The sequence below is a fragment of the Palaemon carinicauda genome, chromosome 1, assembly GCF_036898095.1.
Source record: "Palaemon carinicauda isolate YSFRI2023 chromosome 1, ASM3689809v2, whole genome shotgun sequence".
Classification (NCBI taxonomy): Eukaryota; Metazoa; Arthropoda; class Malacostraca; order Decapoda; family Palaemonidae; genus Palaemon; species Palaemon carinicauda.
This window is the reverse complement of record NC_090725.1, coordinates 12,295,837-12,317,880: the sequence shown is the minus strand read 5'-3', so window position 1 is coordinate 12,317,880 and position 22,044 is coordinate 12,295,837. Positions and strand designations below refer to the sequence as shown.

The window sequence follows — 22,044 nt, the reverse complement described above, 5'->3', positions numbered from 1 at the left end:
ACGCGCGCGCCCTACGACTGGTACAGGCATGCGCGAACTTTCGCCCCTGCACGTAGCGCCTAGATCCTGCGCGACCGCGCGCATGTGCGCGTCTTTCAGGGCGAATGCTGCCTCGTCTTTCAGGACTAATGCAGCCTCGTCTTTCAGGACTAATGCAGCCTCGTCTTTCAGGACGAATGCAGCCTCGTCTTTCAGGACGAATGCAGCCTCGTCTTCCAGGACGAATGCAGCCTCGTTTTTTAGGGCGAATGCAGCCTCGTCTTTCAGGGCGAATGCTGCCTCGTCTTTCAGGGCGAATGCAGCCTCGTCTTTCAGGACGAATGCAGGCTCGTCTTTCAGGACAAATGCAGCCTCGTCTTTCAGGACGAATGCAGCCTCGTCTTTCAGGTCGAATGCAGCCTCGTCTTTCAGGACTAAGGCAGCCTCGTCCTTCAGGACGAGTGCAGCCTCGTCTTTCAGGGCGAGTGCAGCCTCGTCTTTCAGGGCGAGTGCAGCCTCGTCTTTCGGGGAGAGTGCAGCCTCGTCTTTCGGGGCGAGGGCAGCCTCGTCTTTCTGGACGAATGCAGCAGCCTCGTCTTTCAGGGCGAATGCAGCCTTGTCTTTCAGGGCGAATGCTGCCTCGTCTTTCAGGGCGAATGCAGCCTCGTCTTTCAGGGCGAATGCAGCCTCGTCTTTCAGGACGAATGCAGCCTCGTCTTTCAGGACTAATGCAGCCTCGTCTTTCAGGTCGAATGCAGCCTCGTCTTTCTGGACTAATGCAGCCGCGTCCTTCAGGACGAGTGCAGCCTCGTCTTTCAGGGCGAGTGCAGCCTCGTCTTTCGGGGAGAGTGCAGCCTCGTCTTTCGGAGCGAGGGCAGCCTCGTCTTTCGGGACGAGGGCAGCCTCGTCTTTCGGGACGAGGGCAGCCTCGTCTTTCGGGACGAGGGCAGCCTCGTCTTTCAGGATGATAGGATGATCGCCGCCTTGTCCTTTCAGGGCGACGCCACGTCTTATAAGATCTTTGTCAAGGATGCCTTTAGTGATCTCTTTTCTCCTGTTGAATTATTTGAGGTTAACAGAAGGAGAAGATCCTAAGTTCTGTTGCTCCATGTTCCCCACCCTCTGAGTTTTCAAGTGGTCATTAATGGAGCTTTAAGAATTTATTAATTTTTATTTCTTAAAACAGAAACCAGGATAGCAAGGGTGGAGGTCTAGCCACGTTTAGGTCGAAAACCTTGTGGCAGCCCCACAGAGATTTTTTACGGCCCCCTTGGTGGTTTGCCGAGTCTCTTAAGGGATACAGGCAGTGAGGCTGGATAATTTTGAAATCAGAGTTCATAATTAAGGTACGTTCTTCTCCTTTTTTCCTTTTTTCTCTTCTCCCTCAAGAGTTGGTCAAAGACAGGTTTTGGTGTCTTAATCAGCAAGGAATTTTCTGCATGCTTTTTCTCTAACCGAACTATCAACAGTAGGAGCCAGACTTTGCTACTTCTGGCGAGCCTGGGAGAGGAGAGGAGCAGACCTTTGGTCCGTGTTTTTACTAAGAATGGATGCGAAATCTTTTCCCTAGTGAATCCTCCTTTGTTAGTTACTCCGATAAGACTTTTCTGCCTAACCGACTTCTGAAGGAGGATTACTTTTTTCTTTTATAGGGAAACCTCCTTTTAGTTTTTAGCTACAACAATTCTCTCTCCCAGTTCTAGAGAGGAGTCTAAGTGGCAGGCTATGCAATCAAACTTTATCTGAGGTTTGTTTACAGAAAGAACGCGTGTAGAATGGGTCAGTTTCGGGCCGTGTGTTTTGGTCTCAGCTCCGCCCCTCTTATGTTCACGTAACTTTTGCTTAATGTAGCAGAATCCTGCACTCTAGAGAAATCAGAGCGTCCCTGTATCTGGATTTTTAGATAACGTTGAGCCTATCAAATAATTAGGTCTTCCTGTCAACAAGAAGTCTCTCTTCTGACACCAGGACGCTCAGCACCACGTCTTTTAGAACGTTCAGCGTCTCGCTCTGTTAACCTCTCGGCTCCACGTCTTACAGGCTCCACGTCTTACAGGACTTTTGGCACCACGTCTTACAGGACGATCGGCGCCTCGTCTTTCAGGACGATCGACGTCGAAGTTCTAGCATGAGGCATGACTTTGAACATGAGAATCTAGGGCTTCGTGATGACACTAGTCGAGTCGTGTGTCGAGATCAAGGACGCCTTCGTTCTGATCTCTTGGATCTAGAAAGGAGGTTTGTTCTAGGGCAAGATACATCGGGGCAAACATGCTCAGCAGGAAGAGACTTGTTTTTCCCTCAGAATGGTCTCTCAACCCGCAAGTCTGTCAGTCTCTGGATGTTGTGGGGCAGACCTGTAACAGAACTTTTTGCCTCCAACTGGAAGAAGAGGATCCCCTACTGCTGCTCCCTAGTCCCGGACGAGGAAGCTGTAGCAGTGGACTCCTTCTTGATGGATTGGACGGGGGTGGACATGATTGCGTTGCCCCCGTTCGAGATCATCAATCTGGTCTTTAGGAAATTCGCTCTCCTCGATTCGGGGCGAATGATCCTAGCGGCTCCTTTCTGGCCTGCTAGGGAATGGTTTTCGGGAGTGATGGGCATGTTGATGGGCTTCCCAAGAAGACTTCGGCAAGTCTAGATCTTCTCAAACAGCCCCACTTCGAGAGGTATCATCTAACCCCCTTGCTCTCAACTGACTTCCTTCAGACTGACTAGAAGCTTGTCAGATCTCGAGGCTTTTCGGCACAAGCGACGAAATCTATCGCCAGAGCAAGGAGGATCTCTTCACAAAGAGTCTACCAATCTAGGTGGGAGACCTTTAGAGCTTGGTGCTGGCGGCACAAGTTTTCCTCATCCTCTACCTCTCTGAGTCAGATTGCAGACTACTTCTTGTACCTCAGACAGGATGCTAAGCTGGTTGTATCTACCATCAATGGATACAGCAGTATGCTCTCGGCCGTCTTTAGGCATAGAGGCCTAGAGTTGTCCCAAAATAAGATTTGCAGGACCTCATTGGGTCTTTTCAGACGACGTAATAGGTACTCTTAAACCTGGATGTGGTGTTTAAGTTTCTGTGCTCCAAGAAATTTTAACCTATCTCGCTAGCCTCTCTTCGAGTTGTAGCGAAGAAAACCCTCTTCCTTATGACTCTAGCGAATGCCAAAAGGTCAGCGAAGTCCAGGCGATTGGGAAGAGGGTGAGCTTCAATTAGGATAGGGCAGTTTGTGCCTTAAGGTTCATCTTTCTCGTAAAGAGCGAGAACCCTTCGTAATCCTGTCCTACGACGTTTGATGTCATTAACCTCATGAACCTAGTGGGTCGAGAAAAGGAGAGACTCCTCTGCCCAGATAGGTCCCTCGAAGTTTTTTTTTTTTTTTTTTTTTTTTTTTTTTTTTTTTTTTTTGCTCACACTATGAACATGAGCTGTTCATCCAACTTGTTATGGTGTTCAGTGAAAGATCCGCCAAAAACCCCTGTCTAAGAATGCTTTGTCCTTTTTCCTGAGGGAGAAAATTAGGGAAGCCCACCTCTTATGTGAGGAGGAACACTTCGCCCAGTTGAAATTAGGCAAAGGAGTTAATAACCCCACTCAACCTTGGTTTATATGCATGTATGAGGGTTTGTGTTTTTATGATGGTCTGAGGACTTCGTCTTGTGGTGTGGTTCCCTCAGTCTAGATAGATAGTTTATGTCTATGTTGCAGGGTTAGGTGGTTAGTTTTAGTAAGGTTGCAGTTTTTATTATATGGGGCGAAGATAGTTTCTGAAGTCTAGTCAAGTTGTTGGTCTTATCCCTTTGACAGACTCGATTGAGTTTTTTGCTGCATTGCAGGCTTACTCCTGGATAAACTCTCCTAAGGGAAAGCCACTCTAGAGGCTGTACATTTGGAATCAGCTACCTTAGCAGGCAAGGAATCAAGGTGTTTTTATCTCCTACAACTCTTTTGTTGTTTCCCCAACGATGTTCACTGTCTGTTTCCCTCCTCCAAGTGTGTGAATCAGCTATATATATATATATATAACTGCCAGGTAAGTACTATTCATAAAAATGGAGTTTTTATGATAAAACAAAGTTTTATGAATACTTACCTGGCAGTTATATATATATTCGAAGGCCCACCCACCTCCCCTCAGGAGACAGGTCGGGCATAGATGAACCGAAGTCTTGGACACGGGAATGATTCCTTGGACCACCCTGTGACGGGTGTTACCACCTACCTCCCAACCACCACAAGGCGGTTTCCTCGTTTTGAAAAATTCTGCCAATTTAGAGATATCAGCTATATATATATAAAACTGCCAGTTAAGTATTCATAAAACTTTGTTTTATCATAAAAACTCCATTTCCAATTGCTCAAAGGAAGCTTTATTATATGCTGGAAGGATTAGCCCAATTTAATTCCATCCAGGTGTGTCTTCATATGCTTGAGTCAATTGAAGGATGTCTTGACCTTTGATGTATATCTGGTGGTTGGTCTTGGTGGATTATCTTTTTTATAATCTGGTCGAGAAGTTGAAAAGGGTGTTGGCCACAATTTAAGCTTTCCATTGTCCGCCGGTTAAGTTTATTGTGTTTGTTTGATTTATGGTGACTGATTCCAGAATCTTCCATCTGTACGGACAGGTACTTATAAGAAGCAAAGATGACTCACTTCAATTAATCTGGTGCCTTAAATCTCTAAGATAAACGAAAATCCCAGAGTTTTCAAAGCCATACCTAACAGCTCTTTTATGTTCAGATAATCTTTGAGATAGAGAATTGTCCCACGTAGACTTTTTCACAATCTCCCTATGGTACTTTATAAACTCCACATTCTATATCTGTTTTATTTTGATAAACATTAATAATGGTCTTGGGATATGAAAAACGAAAGAGTTTTCAACTTTAGTATTATTTGTTATATTTTTAATACCTTCTATATATGGGAGTTTTATCTTATTTTTAAAATCTCTATGGTTGGTAACATCATGATCTTTATGATATATTGTGTTGGCTTTGTTGATGGCTTTTTCTATGACATATGTCGGGTAGAATAGCTGGGAAAGTGTATATGGATGATTTCAAATTCTTTACGCAAGTAGGCTTGGAAATAGATTCTCGAGGCTCCAAGAAATAGATTAATAGGTACTCCAATTTTTACAGAAATTTCATGATAACTAAGGAAATGAATGTAAGAAATGGAAAAAGTTGGCTTTCTATACGCAGTGAAATTGTACCTTGACAATTCCCTTATAATTAATATGGTAAAAAAGCTAATTTTCCATCTTTTTCTCATCGTTTTATATTTTATGCTAGGGATTAGGGAATTTAGATTATTGAGAAATATATTAAAATCTCCCCAGCTGTCATCCCAATACAGGAAAATGTCTTCAACATAGCGCTGCTCATGTTTCGCAACCTCAGTACATTGTGGGTTTTATGTATGTTTTTTCAATCTTACATATATCCTGCTAAATCACGCATACCCGCGAGATATGAGAAAGTGTAAATTCTGATAGAAACAGTAAGTTGTAACTTCCCGCTTTGGATGTACTCTCGTGAGATCTTACACGGCACACTATTGGCTGACAGGCTGGAATCAACCAACGAGAGCATTAGGATTTGTATCTTTGGTGCTAATTGGTCATGGAGCATAGTGTCACATCGCAGCATCTCACTTTGCAGCTTCTTCCAAATGCGCATCAGTTGTGTTCACGTTGCGTTGCAGTAACTTGTGTTCCTGCCTTTAGTGAAGATTTTGTGGGTTTTTATTTTTGTTTTAAACCTAAAGATGCCACCCAATTGCCCTGCTTATTCTAAGGTGTGTAGTAGTGAGGCTAAGTGGCAAAGGAAGATGCTGACCATCGTTGAGAAGGTGAAACTTCTTGACCTGTTGAAAGGAGGCATATGAGATAAATCAAATAAAATTTGCCCTAATTTTCTACCTCATCTAAAAGTCGTCCTATACGTAGTAATAAATAGATGAACCTTGTGTTAGAACACTTCAAGATATCTGTACAAGAAGTACAGCAATCCTAAAACTACATAAAGATATGGAGAAAATTTAGATTGAAAAAGGATTTAGATAGGGAGATCCCATCCATCTAAATTATTCATAGCATGCTTAGAGGAAGGTTTTAAAAATTTAGATTTGGAAAATGTAGGAATTAATGTTGATGTGGAATACCTTAACAACTTAACATTTGGAGATGACAGTTCTGTTTAGTGAATCTTGAGAGGAATTGCAAAAGATGATAGAAAATTTGAATAGAGAAAGCAGAAATGTAGGACTGAAAGTGAATATGAGTAAAACTAAGATATTGTAATGCCTCTAGATATGAAATTGATTGGTTCCAGAGTGGCTTTCATATCATTATTTTTTTGTATAATGAGTCACATTTTACAAGTAAATTGCCTGATTTGTTCGAAGCCATACAAAATCACCACATTAGATTTTATAATAAAGCTATAACCACAGTGTAATACAGACAAATACATTTGAATCATTCATTATACCTAACCTAACTTTTAATACCTGTAAATGTTAGTTATTAGAACATAATGCAATAATAAATGGAAAATAATACAGTGCATACAGTAAAATACTGTCCATATATGAACTATACAGTACTGTATGTACTGTAGTTTATTAGAGTTACCCTTACTACAGAGAGGTACATATTTTATCGTGCATAACTAAACAGTTTTCTTCAACTCACGTATATTTTTAACCGTAACTATTTTATTGAGTAATACAATTAATATTCATTGGTGATACACCGATGAATAACCTAAACAAAACTCATTTGATTTTTATGGTAAATAGTTTAAACAACTTGATGGTATGCCTATGGGTAGCCCTCTTGGACCTACCGTCAAAAATATTTTTATTTGTCATCTTGAAGAGAAGTTTTTATAGATCAATGTCCTTTGCTATTCAGACCTATATTTAATAAACGCCACGTAGGTGATATGTTAGCTACTTTTAAGCAAAAGGAACATGCTGCTAGGATTTTAAATTTCATCAATAATTTTCATTCAAACATGAATTTCACTATTGAGCAGCAAGGAAATAAGAAGCTACCATATCTTGATATTAACATTACAAGAGGGCATACACGTCTAGAAACTAGCATATTTAGAAAAAAGACATTCACTGTTTAGGCTCCAATATTTTATCTTTTGTTTTTATCATTTTAAGTTGAATGCCATAGCAACCCTGTTTTAGGGCATTGTCTCTTTAATCTGATTTGATATCCTTTCATAATGAAATTATTTTTATGGAACAATATTTCAAGGATAACTGTTTCCCAACCAAAACATTTTATAGATTTGTTAACAATGGTTTCTTGAACAAAATTTATCAATCAAAATTTCAAGTTCCTACTGTGCCAAATATGTGAAGTTCTGTGCTGTGTTACCTTTCATCAATAAGAAAAAATATGGGAAACAAAAAAGTAATTTTAAACAATTTTCTGAGCCTGGATCTTAAACTAATTTTTAGTAACCCCCTGATAGTGGGATCCATGATTAAATTTAAGGATTCTCTCCCCAAGCTAATGCTTTCTTCAGTAGTTTATAGGTTTTCTTGTCCGAAATGTAATCTCAGAAATTATGTAGGTTCCACAAAAAGACTGCTGAAAGTTCGCATAGATACTCATCGGGGAGTTAGCCATAGAACTGGATGCGCACTCTACACTAAAGAGTTCTCAACCATCAGAGAACATACATTTAAATGTAAGACCAACATTTCATATAAAAACTTTAAAATCATTGTACAAGCGCCAAACAACTCCTCTCTGCTAGTATTAGAGTCGTTAGTAATTAAAGATCAGTCTCTTCAATCAAACAGCCAATGTACCCCTTCACATTGCTTAAGCCGGCAAATTTGGAATTCTCTTTGCGAGTGCTGTCTTTCAGATAGTCACTCAGTTCTCTGGTCTAGTCAAGACAGGTTGGTCTCCTAAGACAATTTTATTTTTTATGGATTTCATTTTTAAGACACTTTTTTTCATTAACTTCATTTTATTTCTTGTTTTTACCTGTATATGTGTTTATAACTTTAATTTTAAACTGTTTTTAATTTGTATTGAACTGCTTTTACTTTCTTTTGCTTTCAATATTTCATATGTCTTGGCCTTGATAATGGGATGAGTCCCGAAATGTCGGCATCAATAAACATGAGAGATGTCCTGACTTTGTTTTCTCATTTATTTTATCTCTGGAGCTCACCAGGAGCAATGCCCTACCTCAATATAAATATATGTATATGTATATATATATATTATATATATATACAGTATATATATATATATATATATGTATATATGTATACATAAATATATATTATATATATATATATATATATATATATATATATATATATATATATATATATATATATATATATATATATATATATATATATATATATATATATATATATATATATATATATATATATATATATATATATATATACAGTATATATATATATATATATATATATATATATATATATATATATATATATATATATATATAGGTTATTTATATATTTAATTATGGATGAATGTATATGTGTAAAATATCCATCATTTTTTATTTGGTATAAATAAGGCGACTTAGCTGTCTTCCTCTTATGTAAAGTTATACATCAATGTATGGAGGCTTTCTTTTAAATTTAAAGTTTAATACTTAAAAGTTTCCTATTTTATTCCTGCTATATAATAAGGTTATTGAGTAATCTTTCTCTTTTTACCAAAAGTTCAAGCTAGATGCTTTTTAAATTCTCTTAATTAGTATACTGTAGCATACTTTTCTGTGGTCTCTTTCTATTTGGGGCAGATTTCATCGTTGTAGTCCATGCACTTTAGTCAATTTGCTTTTCTTTTTCAACTTCAGTTGCATCTTAGGTATTTTTAGTCATAAAAGTGTTTAATACAGAATATTGATTGATTTTTCAATATTAATCTTACCCGATAATCATGTAGCTGTCAACTCCGTTGCCCGACAGAATTCTACGGAAAGGATACGCCAGCGATCGCTATACAAGAGGGGGGTGTACTCACAAGTGCCACCTGTGGCCAGGTACTGCAGTACTTCTTGTTGACACCACCTCAATTTTTCCTCTGTCGTGCTTCCGGCAAGACGTTCATGGATACGCTTATAATTTTGGAGTCTTGTTCACGGTTTTTGGTGAAGTATTGCTCTAAGATTTCAGCTTTCGCTATTCAGGAAGTTTTATTATTAGCTTAGCTAGCTTTTGGAATTAATTTGATTAATTATGGTGACGAAGAGAGTATGAACTCTTTCACCTTTAAATGGCCGACCCTTCCCTTAGACGGAAGTGTTGGTGTCTAAGAGAGTATAGACTCTCTTTCTTAATTTTGCTTAACAAAAGTTATAGATTTATTTTATATCTCTCCGCCTTTTATAGGCCTCTTCGATTAACTTCCTTTTATTATAAACTTATTAAAATTAATTTTTATATTTGTTTATAGCGACCTTTCCTAATAGTAGGCGGTCTTTTCTTGGTACCGAAGTTAATTAACATTGAGCCCGTCATTTCGGTTTTACCTGTTAACATATTATGCTATTTTAATGTTTTTGAAAGAATTTCTTTGATAGTCTCGTACTGTTTTCAAAGTTGAACTAACGTTTTGTTTTGTCTCTGCAGTTGTTGACGTTCAGAACGTTCAACTTGCGCTCTATCGTTACGATAGAGAGAGAATTTTCACGGTGTCACGTTGCAGTAAGAGTAACCGTTTCTAGCGTTTTGTTCATTCTTTCTTAGCTTAATGGTTTTAATTCTAATAAAGGAACTTTTTATTTGGGAAATATTTCAGTTTTTTTCCTTTAACAATAATATGTTTTAACGATATATATGATTGGGCTCTTCTCTCAGGTTCTAAGTCAAGAGAGAGAGAGAGAGAGAGAGATAGAGACGGAGGGAGAGAGAGCTGGATAAACGTTTCGTTCAAGCGAGTAACGTTGTTATCGTTTTTGCTCTTCTCCCTAGTCTCTTTAGGGGAAGAAGGTAAATGTTTCTAGAGTTTTATTCTTGTTCTCAAGCTTTATGCGGTGAGAGATTTTAAACGTAGTTTATTTGATCTAGTGTTTAGTCTCTTTCCAGCCACTGAATTATTTATCTTTCATTAGATTTTTCTGTTACATTGTAATTCTGTTTTCGCAATTACTAACTTTTAAGGAAGGATAGAATTGCGTGTTTCAGGTACAAACCACTTAAAGTTTCGAGTTCAGTGAAATAAGTGCAAACAGAAAATCAAAAGTGATAAGTGATTAGCGCAAAGTGTGTCAGTGTTGTGCGTGAGGGTACTTCTGTGCGTGCCAGTCGTCCTCCCAGTCCGGGACCTCTTGCAAGCTCCCAAGCCCAGGGGAGAAGCAATGTCGAAGGGCAAAAGGGTTCGGCAGGCCTTGATCGGCGCACAGAAGTATCCTCGGTGGTTGTGGGCGTGTCTTACCGAGACCGTCACTCCCACCCGCAGACGATTGAGCCCTTATTTTGCTCGTCTGCAGAAGAAATTTCGGGGAGAAAACGCTGGACTCAGGTCTCAAGACCTCTTAAACGTAAAGTCCAGACCTCTAGAGTTCAACAACCCGGATGCAGTCATTGGGTTAGCTCTGACTCTCCGCAGTCATCAGGTGACTGCACACCTCCTAAGAGAGGTAAGGCGATGCCTCAACAGACCTCATCTTCTGTTAAGGCTTTGCCTCAACAGACCTTATCGTCTGTTGATCCCAAGATAACTTTGCTGCAGTCCATGCAGTCGCAGCTTGCGGTCTTAATGCGTGAGTTTCAGGCTGAGAAGGTTACACCTCCTCCTGCGAGCGCTCCGCCTCACCGCAGTCCAGTCTGCCAGGCGTACGAAGTTGAGGTTCCTCAAGCTACCTTACCGCGTTCGGAGTTGCCAGTTACCAGCGTTGTGCAGCAACCTCAACCTTCCTTAAGGCAACCTCAACAATGGGAGCAGGAGTCTTTTGCCTTGAGGCAAGATTTTCTTGCAGTTAGACCATCTTCGATGCAACAACCTTTTGAGGTACGACAACCTCTACCATCCTTGAGGCAGCCACCTCAGCTCTCGCAGCTGCTACCTCAACTTTCCTCAAGGCGAGAGCCTCAACTCTTGAGGCTAGCTCCTCAGGAACCTCAACTCGTGAGACAGGAACTGCGTTCTGCGCAGCCGCTACCTCAACTCTCGCAGCTCACACCTCAAGAACCTCAACTCGTGAGTCAAGAGCCACCTCAACGCATGCATCTGCCACTTTCTCCTCAACTTGAGCCTCTTCCCATTCAACTTTGAAATAACAAATGACGATAATAGCACCTCATTACTTTCATAACTTGCATTTGTAATCATATACATGTATGCCTACACAAACATTATGATAATGGAAGTTATTCGTATTACTTAAATAAACAAATATATATGTATTCCTTGCAATATATTTTTAACAAAATCGCAAAATATGGCAAAAATATCTTCAAAACAAAAATGAATCATGAGTTATGAATGTAATGTAAATATTATGTTGATATTAAAACCCCATGCAAGCATGCATGAAGTAATGCAGTGTTGCCAACAGGGCGAGTTTCCCTTTCCTGAGGTGAAGTAGATTATAGTGCGTATATTTAGTGCAGCTTAATTCTACGATTATCATGCCGGCTATCAAATTCATCAACAAAACAGTCTAAATCAATTCCCTCGGCACGTGCACTTTCAATGGACAGTAATGCGATATTACTCAATCTAGCACTGGTCATGGAATTTCTGAGAAATGTTACACGCCATGCAACATGCTCTGCTTACCTTACAGCATGCTCTACATACAGCATGCTCTGCATACAGCATGCTCTGCATACCTTACCGCATGCTTCTCAGTCACATCTTTGGTTGTTGCCAACTCACTAGACTGTCAAGCAGTTTTATAACGTTGCCTTCTAGTCTGCTGCTTTTGCACCAGTGAAACCCTCACTGAGAGAACTTAGCTTTTCTCGGATATGGTCCCTGTAGATGAGAAAGTGCTTTTCTCCCTCCTTCTGATATTCCCTTGAGGACTCTGTCATTTGGAGAGGAGCCTTTAGCTGCGTAGCCTCCTGTGGACTTTTATTTAAGCATAACATGCTTCCAGGGAAGGTAATGGTTCCACTTCAGTCGCTAACCCCGTCTGTTACCACACCTGCTCCCATAGACCTTGAGCTGTGTTGCAAGACATGCAGTCCAAGCTTAGTCCTTGTTAGAGGATTTTTTGTTTACGGAGTCAGTGTGTCACTGGGAAGACGTTCAACAACCAGCAGAAGTGACTTGTTGTGACGCAGTGCGGCAACCTCAGCAACCCGATAAGGAGTTGTCCGTACGACCCAGACAGTCTAGACAGCTTCGGGTTGTCACTGTACTTCCTCGCTTCCCCATGGTTGACAGTTCACAGACTGTGCAGCAGTACCATGATCTTGTGTCCGGCTCCGTCAGACGACTGGCTTTTAAGAGCTCCCACAAGTCGTCACTGTCTGGAGATTCTCAGATGGACTTTGGATCTGACCAAGGAACTGGGCCTCCTGGTCAGTTTTGAGGAGTCTCAGCTCGTCCCATCCCAGACCATTGTCTACCTGGGTATGGATCTTCAGAGTCGAGCTTTTCAGGCTTTTCCGTCGGCCCCAAGGATCTTCCAAGCCCTAGAATGCATCCAGAGCATGCTGAGAAGGAACCGATGCTCAGTCAGGTAGTGGATGAGTCTAACAGGGACACTTTCATCGCTGGCCCTGTTCATCGTGTTAGGGAGACTCCACCTCCGCCCCCTTCAGTATCATCTAGCTGCTCACTGGATAAAGGACATGACGCTAGAGACGGTCTCAGTTCCTGTTTCCGAAGAGAGGAGGTCTTCTCTCGCGTGGTGTAAGAACAGCTTTCTTCTCAAGGAAGTCTACCTTTGGCTGTTCAGAAACCCGACCGCCGTCTCCTCTCGGACGCATCAGACACGGGCTGGGGTGCGACTTTGGACGGACAGGAATGCTCGGGAACATGGAATCAGGAGCAAAGGACACTTCACATCAATTGCAAGGAGTTATTGGCGGTTCTTCTGGCCTTGATAAACTTCAAGTCCCTCCAGCTTAACAAGGTGGTGGAGGTGGACTCTGACAACACCACAGCCCTGGCTTACATCTTCAAGCAGGGAGGGACTCTTTCGTGGAAGTTGTTCTAGATCGCAAGGGACCTCCTCATCTGGTCAAAAGATCGAAAGCTCACGCTGATAACGAGGTTCATTCAGGGCGGTATGAATGTCATGGCAGATCGCCTCAGCCGGAAGTTTCAGGTCATCCCCACAGAGTGGACCCTTCACAAGAATGTTTTCAGCAGACTTTGGGCCCTGTGGGGTCAGCCAACCATAGATCTGTTCGCTACCTCGATAACCTAGAGACTCCTGTTGTATTGTTCTCCGATTCCAGACCCAGCAGCAGTTCACGTGGATGCTTTTCTGCTGGATTGGTCCCATCTCGACCTGTATGCATTCCCGCCGTTCAAGATTGTCAACAGGGTACTTCAGAAGTTCTCCTCTCGCAAAGGGACACGGCTGACGTTGGTTGGCTCCGCTCTGGCCCGCGAAAGAATGGTTCATAGAGATACTGCAATGGCTGGTCGACATTCCCAGGACTCTTCCTCTAGGAGTGAACCTTCTACGTCAACCTCACGTAAAGAAGGTACACCCAAACCTCCACGCTCTTCGTCTGACTGCCTTCAGACTTTCGAAAGACTCTCAAGAGCTAGGGGCTTTTCGAAGGAGGCAGCCAGAGCGATTGCCAGAGAAAGGAGAACATCCACTCTCAGAATCTATCAGTCTCAAGGGGAAGTCTTCCGTAGCTGGTACAAGACCAATGCAGTTTCCTCAACCAGTACCACTGTAACCCAGATTGCTGACTTCCTGTTAGATCTAAGGAAAGTAAGATCCCTTTCAGCTCCTACGATCAAGGGTTACAGAAGTATGTTGGCAGCGGTTTTCCGCCACAGAGGCTTGGATCTTTCCACCAACAAAGATCTACAGGACCTCCCTAGGTCTTTTGAGACCTCAAAGGAACGTCGGTTGTCCACTCCAGGCTGGAATCTAGACGTGGTCCTAAGGTTCCTTATGTCATCAAGATTTGAACCTCTCCAATCAGCCTCTTTTTAGGACCTCACATTAAAAACTCTTTTCCTCGTGTGCTTGACAACAGCTAAAAGAGTAAGTGAGATCCACGCCTTCAGCAGGATCATTGTTTTCACATCTGAAACGGCTACATGTTCCTTGCAGCTCGGTTTTTGCTAAACGAGCTTCCTTCACGTCCTTGGCCTAAGTCGTTCGAGATCCCAAGCCTGTCCAACTTGGTGGGGAATGAACTGGAGAGAGTACTTTGCCCAGTTAGAGCTCTTAGGTACTATCTAAAAAGGTCTTAACCTTTACGAGGACAATCAGAAGCCTTATGGTGTGCTATCAAGAAACCTTCTTTTCCAAGGTCTAAGAACTCAGTTTCTTACCTATTCAGGCTTCTGATTAGGGAAGCACATTCTCATCTGAAGGAAGAAGACCTTGCTTTGCTGAAGGTAAGGACACATGAAGTGGGAGCTGTGGCTACTTCAGTGGCCTTCAAACAGAACCGTTCTCTGCAGAGTGTTATGGATGCAACCTATTGGAGAAGCAAGTCAGTGTTCGCATCATTTTATCTTAAAGATGTCCAGTCTCTTTACGAGTACTGCTACACCCTGGGACCATTCGTAGCAACGAATGCAGTAGTAGGCGAGGGCTCAGCCACTACATTCCCATAATCCCATAACCTTTTAACCTTTCTCTTGAATACTTTTTATGGGTTGTACGGTCGGCTAAGAAGCCTTCCACATCCTTGTTGATTTGGGGGGTGGTCAATTCTTTCTTGAGAAGCGCCGAGGTTAAAGGTTGTGATGAGGTCCTTTAGTATGGGTTGCAGCCCTTGATACTTCAGCACCTTAGAGTTGTTCAGCCTCCTAAGAGGAACGCTGCGCTCAGTAAGGAAGACGAACTTATTTAAGGCAGAGTAATGGCTCAAGTCGACTTCCTTACCAGGTACTTATAATTTCATTGTTATTTTGAATAACTGATAATATGAAATACGGGATACTTAGCTTCTTGATATACATGTACACTGGTTTTCACCCACCTCCCTGGGTGTGAATCAGCTACATGATTATCGGGTAAGATTAATATTGAAAAATGTTATTTTCATTAGTAAAATAAATTTTTGAATATACTTACCCGATAATCATGATTTAATTGACCCACCCTTCCTCCCCATAGAACCAGTGGACCGAGGAAAAATTGAGGTGGTGTCAACAAGAAGTACTGCAGTACCTGGCCACAGGTGGCGCTTGTGAGTACACCCCCCTCTTGTATAGCGATCGCTGGCGTATCCCTTCCGTAGAATTCTGTCGGGCAACGGAGTTGACAGCTACATGATTATCGGGTAAGTATATTCAAAAATTTATTTTACTAATGAAAATAACATTTTAGAATTAGCAATATGAAGATATTTGGACATTGTAATATTTTTTCCTTTGTTTCTCTTCAGGGATGGGCAGGACTTGTTGTTATGGTAGAAAATCGTCACCCAGATAAGTGTATCCAGGTGATGTGTGATTGCCGTGAAAGCTACAATGTTGTTTCAACGCGTGCGCAGCTAAAGACAGTGGATTCTGTACCGCCTTTGCACAGGTTAGAAAATGTTTCTTTTCATAGAATAAAAAAGGTTTCCTTGATTTATCAGTAATTTTTAAAGTGTAATTTTAATATTGGTGTTGCGTCCTACAATGGGATGCATGGTGAGTACAGGCAGACTTGTCATTGTAGCCTTCATACTAGTAAAGATTAGCGTAAAATTCAGTAGAATGTTGGTCAAATAAGGTTTATACAAACTTTTAGTTGGAAAATAATAAGTCGAAAATCTTTTTGATAAAGCTGGTTTTCATATCCAAACATGAGATTAACAGATAGCTATATACTTTACATTTATAAGTTCATTTTTTTTTAATCATTAAGTCTAGACAACTTACTCTATTGATGAACCCCATAACTTCAACCTTGAATATTAGTTCAGTTATCTTGTTAGTTCTTTATTGTGTTTCCTGCCGTCATATTAAAATATCTGCTTCTAGCCTGTAAATTACAGTATATAGGATATTTTAAGAATAGTAATGATTTTAATTATAGAAATTTTAATAACTTTAATGATAATGATATATATATTTATAATATATATATATATATATATATATATATATATATATATATATATACTATATATATATATATATATATATATATATATATATATATATATATATATATATATATATATATGTATGTATGTATGTATGTTTGTGTGTGTACACAGTATATGGTTTCATTGTATATATACAGCATACATATTTTAGAGGTTAAGATACTGTGTAGTCACCAAGGACTTTCACATGAAAGGCTAGAACATGGAGTCAAAAATGATAGAAAATACAAAAACAAAAAAGATATTGTCTTCCTTACTCCGGGGCCAGTATATCAACATGCAAAGCATGGACTCCTGGCTAGTACAGTGGTAACATGTTTGCCTAGCATTTCGCATGGCAAGAGATCGATCCCCGCCCAGGACCGTGAGTTTAAGCTGTTTACTGGGGAGGCTACTGCTGTGGTAGGGCACCACAGTGGGGGGTTTGGCTTGCCCAGCTGACATTCTGGTGAGCATGTATTCTGATGGAACCGGAACTGAAACCAGTCACCTTAACCTTAATCTTAACATGGACCCTGTATAAGGGAGACCCAAGAGAAACAAAATGAGATTGTGAAAAGTGAAATGACACGTTCGCAAAAAACTAAAATATTTAGTCAGATGGTCATACCTGTGTTAACTTATACATAACAAACTTGGAGACAGACTAAAGCCTTAGTTACAACTCAAAAAGCTAGGTAAAGAATAATGATGGGAATAACACTTAAGAGATAGAAGAAGAGTGACATGGATATGAGAGCAAACCAAAGTAGAGGATATTCTAACAACATCTAAGAAAAAGTAATGGACATGGGCAGGACATATAATGAGAATGGCAAATAATAGATGGACAAGAATAATTATAGAATGAGTCCCTAGAGAATGCAAACGAAGCAGGAGAAGGAAGAGGAGATGATGGATTGAAGAGCTTGGAAAATTTGCTGGTAGAAATTGGCATAGAAAGACCATGAACAGATGTATGTGGATGGTTATGTCTGAGTCCTTTAGGCTGCAGTGGACTAGCAAGGGCTGATGAATATATATATATATATATATATATATATATATATATATATATATATATATATATTTATACACAAACAGTATATGTGTATGTACTGTATACTGTATGTATAATTTTTCAATATTAAACTTACCCGATGATCATATAGCTGTCAGCTCTGCTGCCCGACAGAAAAACCTACGGGCGGAATACGCCAGCGATCGCTATACAGGTGGGGGTGTACATCAACAGCGCCATCTGTCAAGTAGGTACTCAAGTACTCGATGTCAACATAGAACCAATTTTCTCTCTGTCGTGCCACTGGCAAGACCTACTAAATACGATGTTACTAACTGGATTTGTTTTCACAACGATTTGGTGAAGTACACTATTCCAGTTTTGAGCTTTCGCTATGCAGGGGTTTTATCTTCATTTCAAAACTTGAACTCGTTTTGGATAGATTTAATTATGGTGACGAAGAGAGTATGGACTCTTTCACTTTTAAATGGCCGACCCTTCCCTTACGGAAGTGTGTTTAGGTTTTTGGTAATTTTGCTTAACGCGTTATAGATCTATATATTTTATATCTCTCCGCCTTTATAGGCCTCTTCGATTAACTTTCCATTTATTATAAACATATAACAATAAATTTTTATGTTTCTTTATATGCGACCTTTCCTGTTAGTAGGCGGTCCTAACTTGGAACCGAAGTTAATTAACATTGAGCCCGTTATATCGTATTTAACCTTTAAAGAATTTAATACTTTTTAAATTTTAATGTTTTATGAAAGAATTTCTTTGATAGTCTCGTACTGTTTTCAAAGATGAACTAACGTTTAGTTTTTAGTCTACGCAGTTGTTGATGTTCAGGACGTTCAACATGCGCTCTATCGTTACGATAGAGAGAGAGTGTATCACGGTTTCACTTTGCAGTAAGAGTAAACCGATTCTGGCGTTTCGTTCATTCTTTCTTAGCTTAAATGGTTTAAATTCTAAGTTAAAGGAACTTTTTATTTGGAAAACCTTTCAGTTTTTTCCTTTAGCAAATAACATGTTTTAATGATATATAAATGGGCTCTTCTCTCAGGTGCGAAATCAAGAGAGAAAGAGAGAGAGAGATAGAGACGGAGGGAGAGAGAGGAGAATAAACGTTTCGTTCAAGCTGGTAACGTTGTTCTCGTTTTTTACTCTCCTCCCTAGTCGCTGTAGGGGAAGAAGGTAAAACGTTTCTTGGGTTTTATTCTTGTTCCCAGGCTATGTGCGGTGAGAGATTGTAAACGTAGTTTATTTTTTAGTCTCTTTCCCAGCCACTGAATTCTTTATCTTTATTTATGTTTTCTGTTGCATTGTACGACTGTTTTCGCAATTACTACCTTTTAATGAAGGATAGGATTGCGGGTTTCAGGTAGAAATCAGTTAAAGTTTCGATTTCAGTGAAATAAGTGCAAAACAGAAAATCAAAGTGATAAAGTGATATGCGCAAAGTGTTACAGTGTTGCGTCCGAGGGTTCGTCTGTTCGTGCCAGTCGTTCACCTAGTCCGGGACCTCTTACAAGCTCCCAAGCCCAGGGGAGAAGTAATGTCGAACGACTTATGGGTTCCACAGGCCTTGATCAACGAACAGACGTTTTTCCCTCCGTGGTTTCGGGCGTATCTACCCAAGATTGCCCCACCCACACAAAGACGAGAGAGCCCATTTACTTCTCGTCTGCGGAAGAGGTTTCTCGTAAGAAACCATGGACCACATCTCACAGCTTTTAAGTGCAAGTCGGTCCCTTCCGCGCAAGTCCAACGGCCCAGGTGTAGCCACTGGGTCAGTTCGGACTCGCTGCAGTCATCCGACGACTGCACACCTCCCAAGAGAGGCAAGGTGGTACCGCAACAGGCAGTAACTCCGTCTGTTGCCGCACCAGCTGTTTTAGACCCTCAGTCACAACGGACAGTAGCTCCGTCTGTTGCCGCTTTTGTAGACCCTAAGTGGTCTTTACTGCAGTCTATGCAGACTCAGTTAGCTGCGGTTATGCACAACCTGCCACGGTTGTGCGCCCAGCTCACGCTGAGGCTGCCTGCTCCCACACTCCGGCTGCGGAGAGCTCCACCACCGATGCGCAGTCGACCCTGCCAGACGCATGTTGACGTTAGCCGACGTGCGGCTCCCTCCGTTGACATGCGTGAGCTACCGCATCAGCAGTGGGAAGGTTGAGTCAAGCTGCCGTGTTTTGACGCGATGCGTTAGTTTCCGTCAACCCACGGCAGTCCCCACCACGCACCACCACTCCGCTTTGGTTGTTGCCTGCTCCCACACTCCGACTGCGGAGAAGGTTGACGATGCACACGTTTGCCTACAACCTGCCACGGTTGTGCGCCCAGCAGACGCTGCGGCTGCCTGCTCCCACACTCTTGTTGTGAGAGCTCCTCCACCCATGCGCAGTCGACCCTGCCAGACGCATGCTGACTCCCACAGACACACGGAGCACTCCGTTGCCGTGCGTGAGCTACCACAAGCTGCCGTGTTTTGACACGGTGTGTCAGCCTCCGCAACCCACTGTGGTTACCGCCACTCGCCCGCAGCAGACTAGTCAGTCAGGATTGAGGCTTCCCCACAGCTTTGGTTGTTGCCAGCTCACAGACTGTCAAGCAGTTACATGAAGTTGCCTTCTGGTCTGCTACTAATGCACCAGTGCTGTATGTCCTCACGCACCTGTTGTGGTTGACAGTTCAGTTTTTTGACAGTTCACAGACTGTCAGGCAGTTACATAACGTTGCCTTCTGGTCTGCTGCTAATGCACCAGTGCTGTATGTCCTCACGCTCCAGTTGTGGTTGACAGTTCAGTTTTTGACAGTTCACAGACTGTCAAGCAGTGAGTCCCTCACTGAGATAACCTAGCTTTTCTCGGACATGGTTCCTGTAGATGAGAAAGTGCTGTTCTCCCTCCTACTGATATTCCTTTGAGGACTCTGTCATTTGGAGAGGAGCCTTAAGCTGCTTAGCCTCCTATGGACTTTAATTAAAGCATAACAAGGCTTCCAGGGATGGTAAATGGTTCCGCTCCAGTCGCTAACCCCGTCTGTTGCCACACCTGCTCCCGTAGACCCTAATGGGCTTTGCTGCAAGACATGCAGTCCAAGCTTGTGTCCTTGATAGAGGATTTTTTACGGAGAAGAACCTTCTGGCCAACAACCTTCCTACCGGTTGGTTGTGCGCCCTGTTGACGCTGAGGTATCCTACTCGCGTCCGCCAGTTGAGGTGGTTCCTCCACCGATGCGACCCAGTGTGGGTTGCCAGTCGCACGTTGACGTTAAGCGACTCTCGGAGGTGGTTGTGGACGTTCAGTGTGTCACTAGGAAGACGTTCAACAACCAGCAGAGGTGACTTGTTGTGACGCAGTGCGGCAACCTCAGCAACCCGGTAGGGGGTTGACTGCACAACCCAGACAGTCTAGACAGTTTCGGGTTGACGCTGTACTTCCTCGCGTCCCCTTGGTTGACAGTTCACAGACTGTGCAGCAGTACCATGATATTGTGTCCGGCTCCATCACGCATCCACCAGTGCGACCGGATTCAGCGAGTCAGACGTTGCCCACTCCGTTGCCGTTTCCTCATCAGTTTCGGATGAGGAACCCTCTGATGAGGACATTGCTGAACATGACGATCAACCCCCAGCCCTGCTATCCATCCAGAAGATGCTGAAGAAGGAAAGCTGCCCTGTCAGGCTGTGGATGAGTCTGGTTAGGACACTGTCATCCGTGGTTCAATTTGTATCACTTGGAAGACTACACCTCCGTCCTCTTCTGTATCATCTAGCTTTTCACTGGAAAAGGACAAGACGCTAGAAGCGGTCTCGATCCCGGTTTCGGGTAAGATAAAGTCTGGTCTGACTTGGTGAAAGGACTTTATCAACCTTTGAAAGGGTCTTCCCCTGACTGTTCAGACTCCCAACCACGTTCTCTTCTCGGACGCATCGGACGTAGGCTGGGGTGCGACATTAGGCGGTAGGGAATGCTCGGGATTATGGAACTCGAGTCAAGGACAATGCATTTCAACTGCAAGAAGCTACTGGCAGTACGTCTGACCTGGAAAAGCTTCAGGTCTCTCCTTCAAGGCAAAGTGGTGGAGGTGAACACGGACAACACCCTGCTTTGACGTACATCTCCAAGCAAGGAGGGACCTACTCTCTGACATGGTACGAGTTCGCAAGAGACCTCCTCACCTGGTCTACAGGTCTAGACTTTTCACTAGTAACGAGGTTCATCCAAGGCAACTTGAATGTCATAGCAGCTTGTCTCAGTAGGAAGGGACAAATAATTCCAACAGATTGGACCCTCCACAAGGATGTATGCAAGAGACTTTGGGCCACCTGGGGCCAGCCAACCATAGATCTCTTCGCAACCTCGATGAACAAGAGGCTCCCAATAGTTTGCTCACCTATCCCGGACCCAGCAGTAGTTCATATAGATGCCTCTCTTCTAGATTGGTCACATCTGGATCTATATGCATTCCCTCCGTTCTAGATTGTCAACAAGGTACTGCAGAAGTTCGCCTCTCACGAAGGGACAAAGTTGACGCTTGTTGCTTCCCTCTGGCCCGCGAGAGAATAACTCAACGAGGTACTTCGATGGCTAGTAGACGTTCCCAGAACACTTCCCCTAAGGGTGGACCTGCTACGTCAGCCACGCGTAGAGAAGGTACTCCAAGGCCTCCACGCTCTTCGTCTGACTGCCTTCAGACTATCGAAAGACTCTCGAGAGCTAGAGGTTTTTCGAAGGAGGCAACCAGAGCGTTTGCTAGAGCAAGG

General features: G+C 42.3%; 1 protein-coding gene across 4 annotated transcripts in view; it reads left to right on the top strand.

Moving 5' to 3' along the window:
• sol (small optic lobes) overlaps positions 1-22,044 on the top strand; it is a 362,901-nt gene that overhangs the window by 335,249 nt on the left and 5,608 nt on the right. For all 4 annotated transcript variants that reach the window (XM_068380123.1, XM_068380131.1, XM_068380144.1 and 1 more), the window contains one exon: positions 15,557-15,699. In XM_068380123.1, the coding sequence (XP_068236224.1) occupies positions 15,557-15,699 (143 nt within the window). The remainder of the gene's footprint in view (positions 1-15,556; positions 15,700-22,044) is intronic.